The 15929-nt window shown below is 45.5% G+C and overlaps 1 protein-coding gene across 1 annotated transcript in view; it reads left to right on the forward strand.

Annotated features, from left to right (window-relative positions):
• The window catches only part of LOC134441358 (CUB and sushi domain-containing protein 1-like), a 617842-nt gene that overhangs the window by 367871 nt on the left and 234042 nt on the right, over window positions 1-15929 (forward strand). The window contains exons 7-10 of the mRNA XM_063191634.1: window positions 2932-3009; window positions 8935-9016; window positions 11319-11443; window positions 15312-15433. Coding sequence (XP_063047704.1) covers window positions 2932-3009; window positions 8935-9016; window positions 11319-11443; window positions 15312-15433 — 407 coding nt within the window. The remainder of the gene's footprint in view (window positions 1-2931; window positions 3010-8934; window positions 9017-11318; window positions 11444-15311; window positions 15434-15929) is intronic.

The raw sequence follows: 15929 nt of genomic DNA on the forward strand, positions 1-15929 counted from the left end.
CAATGTAATAAGGGCCCTAAAAATCCCCCCCTCACCCCATCTGCCTGGGCCCGGGACAGCTGAACCCGTTGTGCCCCCTTGTTGGCTTCCTGGGGTTTTTGTCCCTGGGCCCAGGGCCCTCCTGCCGTATGGAGGGCCCATTATGACCATGGCATGCTATATTGGGGGGGGCCCTATCACTTTTTTTTGCCACTGGGGCCCTGAGTGTAATTGTATTCCGCCACTGGACCCCAGAATTAATGGCAGCTGAATTTGGGAATCAACAAAGGGGCCGTTGATGGACATCAGCAGGGCCAGATTAACGCACAGGCTAGATATGGCTGCAGCCTAGGGCCCCCACCTGCCAGGGGGCCCCTGATTGGCCAGAAGTGAAACAAATGCAGAATTTTGGCCCAATGCAACATTGAAAAATGTATCTATTATGTTCAGTACAGTACAAGTTGCCCTCAATTCCTAGCTCGTAATTATGACATTGTCTATGTCATTTTCATGGAAAATTTGCCTTTCAAGGGGCCCCACAACAACCTGTAGCCTAGGGGCCCCGGGCAATGTTAGTTCGGCCCTGGACATCAGGGGCTCACGGTACAAGGCTTTTAGCTGGCGCTGGCGGTGCATGGCAGAGGCTGGCAAAACACCAAAGACACATCAAACTCCTGTACTCATGGTGCACCAATTTATGAATACTTTAGACTTTGTTTAGTGCACGCGAGGGAAAAAGCAGAGTGAGCCCTGCCAAACTACATAGTTCTCCTTGCCATAGGACAATTTAATCATAAATGTTTATTTATCAAAGCAGATCCTAATTGCGGCTACTCCATCAAACTGCTACCATTGCCTTTACCGTTTCTTTAAAATGAATTTATGAATGTTACCATAGCATATCTTCAGAGCAATGATTTTTTTTCCCTTGAACATTTTCTCACCGTTTCTTTAAAATGAATTTTAATGTTACCATACAACATCTCTGTCTGATCTTCAGAGCAATGCTTTTTTTTTCTCTCTCTCAAACATTTTCCCTCCAGACGGGTTTAATACCTGCAAACAGAGTGATGTCATATGGAGACGATATTATGCTAATGTCTTTTTTATTATTATTTGAATTTGGCCCCATCTGTAATTGGCTCCCCTCCTGTCTTAATTGAGGGATTTGATTCAGGGCTGTGTAATCAAAAATGCGGTCCAGTTGATACGAATTTAGACTGCAAGTGCCCTACTGGGAGAAGATCTGTCTTTTTGTGCTCTCTCCATTTCTCTCTCTCTCTCTCTCTCTCTCTCTCTCTCTCTCTCTCTCTCTCTCTCTCAGTCGCACAAACACACACACACACACGCACACACGCACACACGCACACGCGCACACACACACACACACACACACACACACACACACACACACACACACACACACACACACACACACACACACACACACACACACACACACACACACACACACACACACACACTAAGTGGTCAGCAGCCATAGCCGCCTGGCCAAAAATGGTGTCTTTGGTCAGTTAACTTGTGATCACACACACACTGTCATGTGGACATTACTGGTGGTGACCATTGGTGTCTGTGTCTGTGTGGGTGCCTGTGTCTAAAATTGGTCTGTAGTGCGGGCCCAGCTCTGATGGGGCCTCCAATGGCAGGTGGACTCAGCCAAAGACTCAATGGGCGAAGAGAGGAGAGGAGAGTAGGAGAGGAGAGGAGAGGACAGGGGAGGAGAGGAGAGGAAGGGGAGGAGAGGAGAGGAGAGGGAAGGAGAGGAGAGGAGAGGAGAGGAGAGGAGAGGGTAGGAGAGGAGAGGAGAGAAGAGGGAGAGGAGAGGAGATGAGAGGAGAGAATAGAGGAGAGGAGTGGAGAGGAGAGGAGAGGAGAAGAGAAGAGAAGAGAAGAGAAGAGAAGAGAAGAGAAGAGAAGAGAAGAGAAGAGAAGAGAAGAGAAGAGAGGAAGAGCATAGGAGAGGAGAGGAGAGGAGAGGAGGAGAGGAGAGGAGAGAGAGAGAAGAGAAGAGAAGAGAAGAGAAGAGAAGAGAAGAGAAGAGAAGAGAAGAGAAGAGAAGAGAAGAGAGGAGAGGAGAGGAGAGGAGAGGAGAGGAGAGGAGAGGAGAGGAGTTGGCACCAGGGCCCCCCACAGATTTAGGTGCTGTCTCCACGTAGCAGGATATTTTTTTAGCAGGGTATTTTTTTCTCCTGTTTAGGTGTAAACGCAATATGTGGATAAAAATAAATCCTCCATTGTAACAAATGCGTTTCAGCCCCCTAAATGGGATATTTTTTTTCTCCTGCTTTTCATACCTGGATTTTAAATGTCTGCTACATGGAAACGAAAAGCCAAAACCAATGCAAAACCAATGCAACCAGGAGAAAAAAATATCCACATATAAAAATATCCAGCTACGTGGAAACAGCACCTTACTTTCAGCCGAGCAGAGCGCTTCTTTGGGGTGTTCATCTAATTACATAAATGGATTATAATGTGTGTTGTTACCCCACTTCACTAGCAGCACTTGTCTCTCTCTCTCTCTCAGTCTTCCTCTCTGTTCGTCTCTCTCTGTCTCTGTCTTTCTCTCTCTCTCTCTCTCCCTCTCTCCCGCTCTCCCACCCACTCTCTCCTTCTTCCTTCTCAGCTTTCTTCATTCCCCTTTGTTCAAAGTGCATCTCTGTTTCTCTCTCTCCCCCCTCTTCTCTCTCTATACTACATCTCTCTTCCACATTCTCACCCGTCTCCTCCTTTTTTCTCTCCTCTCTTTACTACCTCTTTTCAAACAGACATCTTTGTTTCTCTCTCCTCCAACTCCTTAGCCTTTAGTCTTTCTTTTCATTACTCATCTCTCTCCATATATCTCTCTCCACCCCCCCTCTCTCTCCCTCTCTCTCTCTCTCCCGGTCTCACCCCCCTTTTCTTTTCTCTCCTCTTCTGTTCCAACAGTAAAAAAGGCCATCGAGTTGAAGTCCAGAGGCGTGAAAATGCTTCCAAGCAAAGACACCAGCCACAAGAACACTGTCTGTGAGTATTTATGCAACATGGTCACAAGGTGTCATTTCAGCTTCATTACCATATTAATTACGGCTGCATTAAAAAAGAAACAGTGCTGCACTCCAGAAAAGGCACATGTGTCTCCGGGCAAGTCGGAGAAGCTAAGGCTCGGTGTCAACTGGCACAGGCACGGCTGGCGCAGGCGGGCAGGGAGGCGAGCAGGCAGGCGGGCGGGCAGGCAAGCGGGCAGGGGAGCGGGTGGGCAGGCGGGCAGGGAGGCGAGCGGGCAGGCGGGCGGGCAGGCAGGCGTGTGTGTGTGANGGGCGGTTATGGCACAGGCACGGCTGGCGCAGGCGGGCCGGCAGGGAGGCGGGCGGGCAGGCGGGGAGGCGGGCAGGCAGGCGAGTGGGCGGGGGAGCGGGTGGCCAGGCGGGCAGGGAAGCGTGTGTGGCGGACGGGCGGTTGGGGTGCAGGCATGGCTGGCGCAGGCGGGCCGGCAGGGAGGCGAGCGGGCAGGCGGGCGAGTGGGAGTGGAAGCGGGTAGCCAGGCGGGCGTGTGTGGCGGACGGGCGGGTGGTGCTGGCAGGCAGGCGAGTGGGTTGGTGGGCATGCAGGCAGGCGGGCAGGTAGGTAGGCATGCATGCAGGCAGGCGGGCGGGAAGGCGGGAAGGCATGCATCCCCTGCTCTGTTTCAGCGCGTGTGCGGCACTGGCACCCCAGAGCAAAGCGGGCCACATTTACCAAGTCAGAGAGGGAGAGTACGTGCGGTCGCTGAGGGCTACAACAACGCTCCTGCACCCGGTGCGCCACCATAACACCCTTGTTTTTGTTAAGCGTGTTGACAGGACATTTCGCCTCCTTGCATAATTTCTAACCCCTGTTTACAGCTCGAGCAGCTCCTTCACAGCCTGCCCGTGTTGGGGAGAGATGCCCTTGATGATATCCCTAATAGGATGGGGGAGGGAGGATTGCGGAGGAGGAGGAGGGGAGATGGTGGTGGGGGGGTTGCAGGCTGGGTGGGTGGATGGGAGTGTTGCCTGTTCATACGCTACTACTACATTGTATTGTATCAATAATTTGTGGCCCTCCACGCTCGGTCGAGCACGTGTTCTGGCAATTAGCATCCAGCACAAGAGGCTGACAGTGCAAAAGTGGAACACTTGAACCCCGTGCCGTGTGAGAGAAAGATTCGCCACGGAGATGGGTAGCTAGGAGACGCATGTAAACACTTCAAGTCCAGTAGCAAGGCTCTTCACATTTTTTTCAAGTGCGTGCGAGACAAGAACAGAACAGAAAATTCTCTACCCGGTTGTAGTAATTGCTCTGAGACCGCGATAAAAGTAAGATAATGCAACCAAACGCCGATTTCCTCAAAGCACTTAAAAAATGGAGCTCTCTGTTATGAACTCGAAAGAATGACTCTCGATGGCAGTTAGTCTTTGAGCATCATAACTCGTCGTCGTCGATGACTGTTTCACTTCGCCTGTGCTGCAGTGTGTGTTCAAAAGCCCAATACAAGGAAATCTCATGTACATTGATATCGGCGTGATCATAGGGCTAGTGTGCGGTGGGAAAAAAAAAACGCATTGCCTACAAAAAGCATATCGGAAAGATCAGCTTTGATCAAGCCAAATCATGTTTGAAAGTCATGTCAACAATCAGAGGAAATGACATTTGAAGACCACATCAAACAGAAGGACATGGCAGTTGATCAAAAGGTGCAGGTATGGTGCAAGAGGGGCTACTCTTCCCAGTCACACAGGAGCAGGCACGCACTCGCACGCACGCACGCACGCACGCACGCAGGCACACACACACACACAAACACACACACACACACACACACAGAGGTACGTGCACATGCACGTACGAATGCACACACACGCGCGCATGCAGGCACACACACACGCATGCAGGCACACAGGCACACACGGAAGCAGGCTGGCACGCGCACACACATACATTTTCTGTCCCGAAATGGTAGCACTTGAGCTGCAAGTCAGTGTAAGCAAAAACTTACAATGACTCAGGCCTGGGCTTACTATTAGAGTTTCATCCTGTCGTATCGCTGCACGGCTAACTCAGTCCGCGCTTCCCGGAGCAGCCAGCCCAGTGCTATAATGCTACGAACTCATTTCACTGGTGCAAATTAAAGTGTCTTTCTCAGCACCAGTGGTGTAGTCTGCTTAGAACGCGGGTATACAGAGTATACCCACTTCTAAATTTCAGGGATTTCAGTATACCCACTTAAAATGGATTGATCCATTGTTTTGAATAGCAGAAATATATACAGTATACCCACTTCAAAAAAAAATCAAATATACAGTATACCCACCATAAAAAAGTAGACTACACACCACTGATCAGCACTGCATTCTCTCTAGGCCACTGGTGTCTAGGGCAAAGTTGATGTGTTTGGTTATACTTATATTATAGCATATGCCTCTGGCTGGCGTGACAGACATGTAAATATACTGTGTGTGTATTACTTATACACACAGATGTTCATATTCATAGCACTCTTTTTTTCACTCTTTTTTTTCTTACATACTGTATGTAGGGTGTGTGAAAGTGAAGCAGTGAGCTGTGTATTAATTAACACGTTTGATCAAGTTCAAAGGGTCAAATAATTTCTACCTCACCTTTCAGAGTACACGAGACCTACATGAGACCTCAATTAAAAGCATACATGCATGCAAATGCAGTGCAATGCATTTAAGGCTATAAGGCAAGGCAAGACAAGGCAAGTGTATTTATATAGCGCATTTCATACACATGTGCAACTCAATGTGCTTCACAAAGTTAACAAATGTAAATGAAAGGAAACAGGGAAGAAAGGAGGAAATAAATTAGAGTCAAAAAACGTTTAAAACATTAAGATAAAACATAAGGTAAAAATAGTAATAAAATAATAATACAAAAAATAAACATAAAAATAAAAATAATAATAATCAAAAAAATAAGAATGATATGTAACTTAAGCTAGGGGAAAGCATCTGAGAACAGCTTCTAGTCTTCAGAGTCTAGATTTAAAGCTATCAATAGTGGGTGCATGTTTTACGTCATCTGGAAGCTGGTTCCAAAGCTTTGAAGCATAGAAGCTAAAGGCTATATGAAACGGCTGATCATATACAGCGTTTAACAATTAAAATACAGTTCAAGAGCTGAGTAAGATTATGGATTTACTGTACTTCAGATGTCTAAGACCATATATATATATACATATTTAATGTAAACAAGCAGTTAACCCATTGATCCCTAAAGCACCTGCAAAAAACACCTGCTGAATGCCTAAGCCCTTGTTGGGAAAAGTTGCCCTCAGCCTATAAAAACCTACTGTAAATATCTTAGCCTCTGATGCACATAAAAACATGGAATCGGTAACATTTAAACCCTAAGACCCTCGTTTTGTATTAGAGAGTGTTCAGTCAGCTGTAACATACTCACATTTATATTAAAAAAGATAAAATCTCAAGAGCATATGAATGCAGCATATATGTGTCTCCAGGCACCAAAGGTCAAACAGCATATACGAGTCATCAGGCTAAAATGGGTTAAACGGCAGAATCAGGTGAAAGACATGCAGATACTTGGTATTCATAATAATTGACCTTTACATGCTGCTTGGTATTAAAGTGGATTCACATGGTGTCAAATCAGACATATAGGCCTATAAATCTAACCAATATATTTTACATAGGCCAATTATAGCCATGCATTAAGGCGCAAACTAAGGATACGAGACCAAGACTCTCGTAAACTTTACACTTTCATTTAAAGTTAATAATAACAACTCCATTCTATTTAAAAAAATTAAATAAAACAAAACGTCTATGGTCAATGACATTTGGGAGACAATGTTAAGTAGGCCTATTTCACTGGAGGCCTTTTAAAGCATTTCATGAGGCTGGCTTCTAATTATTAATGAAACAGTAAGCCATCAAATGGAATGCCAAGAGAAAAAGGTGTTTAAAAAAGAGACTGGACCCCCAAAAAAGGACATGATATAAAAGCTCTTTCAAGGTTTTTTGGGGTTGGCAGTTTCTGCTGTGCTATAGCAGAGCTGGGCTGGTCTGAAAGCTGACCCCATGCGATTGTAGCCTGCAAATGAACTGTGCCTGTGTCTGTGTCTGTTTGAGGCTGATGCCACGTTTGAGGTGTGAACAGACATCTTATCCAGGGGGCTATGCATGATGTGTGTGTGTGTGTGTGTGTGTGTGTGTGTGTGTGTGTGTGTGTGTGTGTGTGTGTGTGTGTGTGTGTGTGTGTGTGTGTGTGTGTGTGTGTGTGTGTGTGTGTGTGTGTGTGTGTGTGTGTGTGTGTGTGTGTGTGTGTGTGTGTGTGTGTGTGTGTGTGTGTGTGTGTGACATGGCCAAAGAGGAGAGGAGGGACGAGCTGTGAAGAGGGACCACGCTGTGACCTTTTCCACAGCCCACTTTTCTATTTTTTTTCAACCGCACGAATAGCCAAGAGCTCTGAGTCGTCAACCGCCCCCCCACCACTCCCACCACCACACACCCCATCAACAAGATGTGTGGTATATTTGAAGAGTTCAGATGCAAAACCCCCTAACTCCATTTCTGAAGACCTGCATTTCTATATTTTTAGAGAACCCCGTTGTTGGTTTGGTTTACATTCATGTACTTGATAATACATATAAATAGTTATATTACATAAATAAATAAACAAAAATGCACTTTTGATAGCTTTGTATTAAATAAAAATGAATTAAGATTATTTTCTGAAAAGGCACTTAGGGGGTTTTGCATCTGAACTCTTCATTTTTTTTTATCCCTTCATGCAATCCAGACAAATGCTGTAATAAAAGTTTTATATTATCACTCTGGTATGAATTTAACAGATAGCGGTGGTTGTTTGCTTGGACAGACCTTATTTCCGCAAAGGCCCCTTAAAATACAGTAATTTAATACCACTGAGCTATGTGTGTGAATCATCGGTGTTGAGATTGCACAACTCTTTCCTGTGGAAGTGCTGTAATGTAATGCGCTTGTAATGCGCTCACAGGCAGGCAGCATGTTGTGAGTCATGCCTACATGATCGGCACTGAAGACAACGCTAGTCCCATGTGGTGGTGGTCTGTACCCCCCTTGCTATGGCGCTGCTTCATGAAAATGCTGAACATATATTTAACCCATTTTGTCCTAAACCCTTTTTGGGAAAGGGTGGCCCCTTCATATTAAATCCTAAATATCTCAGCCTCCGAAGCACATACAAACATGAAATGAGTTACTTTTAAAAGCCAAGACTCTCTTCTTGCATTGCTATGTGTTCATTCAGCTGTAACATACCCACATAGTTCATAAAACAGAATAAAATCAAATCAGAGTCCTGAAAAACCCATATGTGTGTTTCCAGGACACAATGGGTTAAGCCCCTACAGAACATTTATTCATGTGGGTGACTGCCGGTACCTTACCATATCTGTGACTATTATTACCTAGCATTTAAATAAATCAAACTGTTTTTCTATAACTGTGTGTTATTTAAAAGGAAAAAAGTAATCTGGATTTATTTGACTTTCTATTGCACGGAGTCATGTTTGAGCTATGTGATTTGTATGGCGGATTGGCGGAGGTCTTTCCACCTCCATTCCTTTTCAACACCACTGGAATTTAATATCGGTCCTCATTCTGCACATTGTCCATCTATGCATTGCTTTCATCTGAGGCAACATGGAAAATAGGCCTTAACGGATTCAAATATATATAATCATGTTGTTGACGGAACCAGAATGTTTTGAATTTATATGGTGTACGTACGTGGCTTGTATTTTGCATTTGTCAAGGGTGTACTCTTTCTAACAAATCTTTTTTTCTTATGTTTCTTTCCTATTTTTTTTCTTTTCTTTTTAAACTTTTCTTTTTTACTTATTTTATTTCTTTATTTTCTTTCTTTTCCTTATTTTCTTTCGTACATTTTTCTTCTCCATTGCAGTGAGCCAGGGAGGGATGTCTGCTGACATTTGTCCAGATCCGGGGACCCCAGAGAACGGCGGGAGGATTGGCTCCGACTTTCAGTATGTTCCCATCACCTTATCTGGACAAAGCCCCCTCTGTTTTACTTGACCCAGCGAGATAGAGGGAAAGAGAGAGAGAGAGAGATGGAGAGAGAGAGGGAGAGAGAGAGAGAGAGAGAGAGAGAGAGAGAGAGAGAGAGGGAGAGAGAGAGAGAGATGGAGAGTGCGAGAGAGGGAATGAGAGAGAGAGAGATGGAGAGAGAGAGATGGAGAGCGCGAGACAGAGATGGAGAGAGAGAGAGAGAGAGATGGAGAGAGAGAGAGATGGAGAGAGAGAGAGAGAGAGATGGAGAGAGAGAGAGATGGAGAGAGAGAGAGAGAGAGGGAGAGAGAGAGATGGAGAGCGCGAGAGAGAGAATGAGAGAGAGAGAGAGAGAGCGAGAGAGAGCTAGAGAGAGTGAGAGTGAGAAAGAGAGAAAGAATGAGAGAGCTAGAGAGAGAGAGAGAGAGAGAGAGAGGTGTGGAATGAGAGAGCTAGAGAGAGAGAGAGTGACAGTTTGTCTATGTATGTGTCTGTGTGTGTCTGTGTGTGTATGTGTGCATCTGTGTGTGTCTGTGTGTGTGCATGCATGCGTTTGTCTCTACAAGAGAGTGTTTGTGTGTCTATGAGTACAAATCCACTACAGATACGTGAGTGAGCGTGTGATTGCACACCCACTATGTGCGTATGACAGAAAGACACTGAGTGTATCCGAGTGTGTCTGTGTGTCCGTCCGTCCGTCGGTCCTCGTCTGTGTTGGCGGAGTAAGGAGCAGTTGTCTATTATAATCAGGACTTGACCTGTGCTGCTGTATGCCACACGGCCATCTCCGCCGCAGCCCAAAGGACTCTCTAGCGCCCCCTGGGGGTGCTGTGGCGCCCCCGTTGAAGAGCACTAGTCTATTATAATCAGCCGTTGAGGTGACCCGCTGCGTGCCACACGGTCATCTACGCCACTCTCGACTCGCTGCTGTGTCATCACCATTAGCAACTTAATTTGCACCCCTGCGGGAGAGAGAGAGGAAGGCAGGCGGGCAGACAGACAGGCGGGCAGGCAGACACCAGCATGGCGTGGCATGGCGTAGCTATATGGCTCTAGCCATGGCCGTGCACTAGACATAAGCTGAGTACGCAGAGTGCTTAGGGCACCAACCAGTGCTAAAATTGGGGCCTCTATCTTAAATTGAGATTGACTAAAAAAAGACCATAAAAAACTGTTAAATTACATTACAAAGCATGTATTTATTAGTGAGTAGATTATTATTATTACTTAAAATGTAATTATGAGGGGGGTGGGGGAGGGGGGGGGTTCTCCTGGTGAGTTGTGCTTATGGCCTCTGAAACCGTAGCTAGCAGCGGCCCTGGCTATAGTGTTTCCTCAGAGATGACACCCCAGGCCTGACCTGTCATCATGTCATCAGGCCCATCAGCAGTGTTGCCAGATTGGGCTGTTTCCCGCCCAGTTGGGCTGCTTAGCATGGCCGTGTGCCGGTAAAAAATGGGATTTAGCAGAAAAATCCGCCCAATTTTTGCCATAGAAATCAATGGAATTGGGCGGGATTTAGTGCTTGCAGGCGTTTTTTGAGCATTTATTGGGCTGGAAATCATCAGCCTCATCTGGCAACCCTGGCCATCAGCCGTTTAAAGGTGGCGGCCCTGGCTCCACTTCATCTCAGATGTCCTCATTACAATGCACAGCTTCCCACACAGTAATTACTGTACGGACATACTAACGCCACATGTGGCCCTTTTGTCACATGCTAACGCCACATACAAATGGCCCTTTTTGTCACATGCTACACATAGTTCTTATGTACAGGCTTCCTCAGGGAAGTTTAACGTACAGTAATTACTTTGAAGACATGCTAACGTCACATGCTAACGCCACATACAAATGGCCCTTTTTGTCACATGCTACACATAGTTCTTAAGTACAGGCTTCCTCAGGGAAGTTTAACGTGGAGGATTTTTTTTTTTTTGGAAGCATTTCACGACTTTGATTCGAGGTAATTGATGCTGGGGTTTCTTTAGAAATATGCCTTTTTTAACACCAGAATGAATGTATTTAATCCCCCCCCCCAATCAAACCCCTCTGTGGCTGTCATCTCTAATGTTCCTGGAATGCATGCGTGGAAAAATGAATAATATAACAAACAGCACAGGAGGAAAAGGAAAATGCCATCATTGTTTTTGGCGAAAAGGCTTTTTTCTCAGCTTGTCTTAGCTTGGCTTGCTTGGTGTGTGCAGTGCAGTGCCGTGCCGTGCCGTGGCGACAGGTCAGGACTCTGACGGTCATTTGTTTTTGCTGCTATTTCCCCCGCAGGGTCGGCGCAAGCATCCAGTTCTCCTGCGACGACAGCTACGTGCTCCAGGGATCAAAGAGCATCGCTTGCCAGCGAGTGACTGAGACGCTGGCCGCCTGGAGTGACCACAGGCCTATCTGCCGCAGTAAGTGTGAACGCAAGCTGCCTGCCTGCCTGCCTCCCTGGCCCGGGCTGGACTGGCCATCTGGCATACCGGGTATTTCCCAGTGGGCCCGCACCCTCCTGGGCCCCTAGTTTCAGATTTTATTTTTTACATTGCTGAAAATAGGGGCCCACGAGGGTGCGGGGTCCCACAGGTGAGTCCGTTCTGGACAGTTAATTACGAGGGGGGCCCCTTTAAGCCAAACGTGCCCGGTGCCTATTTCTCACCCAGTCCAGCCCTGTTCCTGGCCCCTGGCCCCCGCTCCGCTCCGCTCCTGCTCCCTCGTGCAGACACTTTCTGTAAGGACATTGTCTGCTCTCGTTAGGGCTGATGTGGGGCCACATGCCTTGACGGTAGGAAGTGCTGTGCTCCAGGTACTTAAGATGGAGGCCTTGCAATTGGACAGGGAATACAGTGGAGTGGAGTGGAATGGAGTTTTCCCCCCTTCTTGCATCTTTACGGCAGAGAGAATGTGCTATTCCAACTGGATTTTTTCTCCCTTTCTCAGACTACAGTACTGACTGATATGTTTACTCTTTGCTTTTATCTTATTTTTGTCCCAAGTATAGCTGTTTATTTTTATTTTTTTGCTAATGATGGGCAACTGGGTTACACTTAATTTGAATATCCCTGTTATATGAATTAAGTGAGATTTTGAAGTATGTTGCATGTAACATTGCACTGTACCCTAAGGTTAGGGTTTAGTAGAGTAGAGAGTAGAGTAGAGTAGAGTGGAGTAGAGCAGAGTATCGTTTTGTAATCCTGAGGAAAATTAATAAAACACATTGCACATATAAGTTCACATACTATATTAACCATGTAGCACACACATACATACATACATGTACAGTACATATACGTACAGGTATTTACAAGACAAAGCACGGTAGAGATACTCTACTACTGCTCTAAAAAAGGAAAATAAAGTAGTATCATCACATTTTACTCTCAATATTTATCATATCTGTAGTAATTGTGTTTTTCCTTAATGCACAAAGTATTACAATCAGTGGTTAATGAACAGCACAAATAATGGATGCCATGGTTTGTTTTTTTATTTTTGTTGAGTGAGGGGGAAAAGGCATTGTTCAGCTTCTTTCCAACAAAGGGACACTCAACACATATTTTATTTGTTCTGGCTTCCGTGCTGTGTAAGATTTGATTTGCGCGATCTGATATAATATTATGTGATTTTATGGATAAGAGTGCGGATGCCAAGTCCAGAACGACAAAAATGAAAACAGCTGTGGCAGCTATAAGAGCGTGGTTTGTTTTGTTTATTTAAATATATGCCATTGCGTTATTTTTCAAGTACATAAAGAATCACCCCAATGACTACACACTGTTTGGTTTTATTGATTCAAGTGGAGTTGGCCCTCTCCGCATTTCCCTCCCGTTATGAGAGATGGTGGAGGTGTACCTAGATCAGAGGGCTATGCAAGGACACTCCTGTTCACACTCCCCTTGTCGTATCCATACTGTACAGGCAGGTAGTTAAACGTAGCCTTAAGGTGAAGACCCAGCCCGCAGTGTTTAAAGTCTCAAAGGCAGGCGCAGAGGACAAAGGGGTTCTTTGGTGACGTTAATCAAAATGAAGTACGGCAGTAGTGGCAGACCTCCGCCAAGAAGAGTAACCGTGTTTGACAATTTCTCTTGCACGATTCCAGAAGAGCACTGATTGATCTAGACACTTATGTCTCACCAGCCACAAGGAACCTCTGTAAAATAACACTTAAATGCCCCCCTTTTCTCGCAGATTAGTGGGAGCTTGAAGGAATAAAATTGGAAGTTAAAAACTCTTTAGCTCACTGATTAAATTATCCCCAACGGTGGTTCTATACTTTCCTCCCTATCCTCCTATCTTGAAACGAAGCAAGTCATTTTTCAGTGTTATTAGGAGCCTCTCGGATTATTGAGAGTGTTTCGGCTGCACTTCATTATCAACTGTTATATCAGACATTTTTTTCCATACCTTTTCAGACCTTTTCAGGCAAAATATAATGGTAATGAATAATTTTCTTTCCTTTCTTCTTGTTCTCATTGGATACTTTTTTAATATAATTGTGAGAAGCTAATTCCACATAGTACTACATAGAAAAGAGGTGGATCAGTAGGATGCAGCTGTTACTCCGTTGAACACCTCAACACTCTTTTGTTTCAACTTAATTTGCTGAAGAGGGGTAGACCTTGGGAAATTCTTGACCTTGTGTATCCGAGGCTAATAGAAGATTGTCGATGACTGGTCGAAGCGTATATCACGGCTGCTAGACCACCCAGAGGGAGCTGTGGCAGCAACATAATGGCTCAGAAAGAAACAATCAAAATGGCCACTGCAGACTGTTTCCTCGTTATCTTTTAGGGCAGTGATTCTCAAACTTTTTCAGGCCGAGGACCACTTTGTCCCCCCCAAAATGTTCAGGGACCACCTGACAACTGAATTGACAGTTGACGGGTGCTATTTCGACACTAATTTTGATGCAGATCACCTACTTTTTGTTCACATTTACAAGCCTGTCTTCTTGTGGTGAAAATATGACTTCAGACATGTTTGGATTTGTAATAATGTTACATATATAGTCTTCTGCTAGCTTGTCTTGGAAAAGTAGAAATCCCTTTGTGGACCACCTGAGCTCTGCCGCGGACCACCAGTGGTCCCCGGACCACACTTTGAGAATCACTGTTTTAGGGCGTAAAGATGTTGTGCTGGAAGATGTGTGACGTGTGTTCAACTTCTATAAATGTCACCCATGCCATAACACCATCAAAGAGTTCAAAAATTCATTTGGGTGTTTTTTTTCATCAGCTTTAAAGACCAGTTGTCAAGTACTTCAAGGACAGATGTGTCGGGAACATTTATTTCTTTATTTTGCCGTGTGATTTGAATTCAAAATAAAAATACAAACTTTGTACAACATTTGAAATAGTTACTATTCAAATTGGTACTATGCACTATACCTGCTGTATGTTGTACATCTCAGTGGCAAAGGAAGCTCTATAAATTTGAAAACTCTACCTTCAGACTATTTCCTGAAAATATAGGATCCAAAACATACCCAAGACATCCATTCACCCGTCTCCAGAAATATGTGGAATGCAGCTAACTCGTATTTCATTGGGATTTTTATGTTAACTTCCAGCATTTCCTGCATTTCTCTTCTGATCTTGCTTCTCAGCCCTTCAATTGATTTAGAACTTTTTTTTTCCTCCCGTTGAGAACGCTTCCTTCATAATCCAAAAGGTAAATCATTTCCACCCCCATAAAGCTCTCACGTCAGCCTGGGGGCGTATGACAGAGCTGGTGTGAAAAAGCGAGAAGGCTTGGAGCTCTCAGGCTGTCAGAAATTATCCCCGACTTGACGCAGTGATGCACATTCTGTGCTCCCTTGTACAGTAGCCGCACGGGACACCATATGCCAGTGTTTCTCAACCTTTTCGTGCCATTCCCCCCTTCAGAGGAAGGGTGTCTGTCTGCGCCTATGATGTTCTCTAAATATTAGTGAATAAATTAATGAATATATTGTGATTGTAAAGTGAATGTGTTGACTTAATGGCAAAGCAGAAAGGTATTAAAAAAGAAAAACCTTCTGACTTCACCCCCCCCCCCCCCCTCCAATACCTCCGTGCCCCCCTAGGGGGCTTCCGGCGCACTTTGAGAAACACTGCCATATGCTGTCCTCCTTGGGGGGAAATCGCAAGGTTTCACTAGGTGTCAGTAGGAGTCTTGTCATGTAACAACAAAAACAAAAAGTTGATTTGATCCCTTCTGAACCCCCCCACCTGTACCGTATGTGTTTTGTTTGTTTGTTTCTTTGTTGGTGACATGGTGCTCATCTCTCTCTCTATTCCACAGCCAGGACATGCGGTTCGAATTTGAGAGGACCAAAAGGGATCATTACATCTCCCAACTACCCGGTGCAATATGAAAATAATGCGCACTGTGTGTGGGTCATCACAGCGGTGGATCCCCATAAGGTCAGTTCCATTTTCCATCCGTCCGCTGTTGCTTTTGCTTTTGCTTCTCAGCCTGTAAACACGCTGTCATCCAGCACTGGACTGGGACCGAAAAGTGGCCCGGGCATTTTTGGCATTGATCGGCCCAAACACGCACGCACACACACACAGGCCCCTTTCATACTATATCTTGACTGGCTGAGTCCACTGTCTATATATTAACAACAGACCAATGGGCCTCCCCCTCTAATTTATTGGCCAATTCCCAGGAAAACAACCACAACAACAACAGTGTCGGCCCTGGGGACTGTCGGCCCACCGGGAAAATGCCCTGTATGCCAGATTACCAGTCCACCCCTGCTGTCATCACATCCCATTGCTCAGGGGGTACATGTTGTGGATGCCTAAGAGATCCTCTGGGCTGATGTGATGTTTTAGTTTGCACATGTAGGGCCGACTGCCAATAATGATGCGAGGGAAATGGGAATCTCTACAGGGATTCCCGCGGATATCAGGG

Source organism: Engraulis encrasicolus, chromosome 24 (assembly GCF_034702125.1).
Source record: "Engraulis encrasicolus isolate BLACKSEA-1 chromosome 24, IST_EnEncr_1.0, whole genome shotgun sequence".
Classification (NCBI taxonomy): domain Eukaryota; kingdom Metazoa; phylum Chordata; class Actinopteri; order Clupeiformes; family Engraulidae; genus Engraulis; species Engraulis encrasicolus.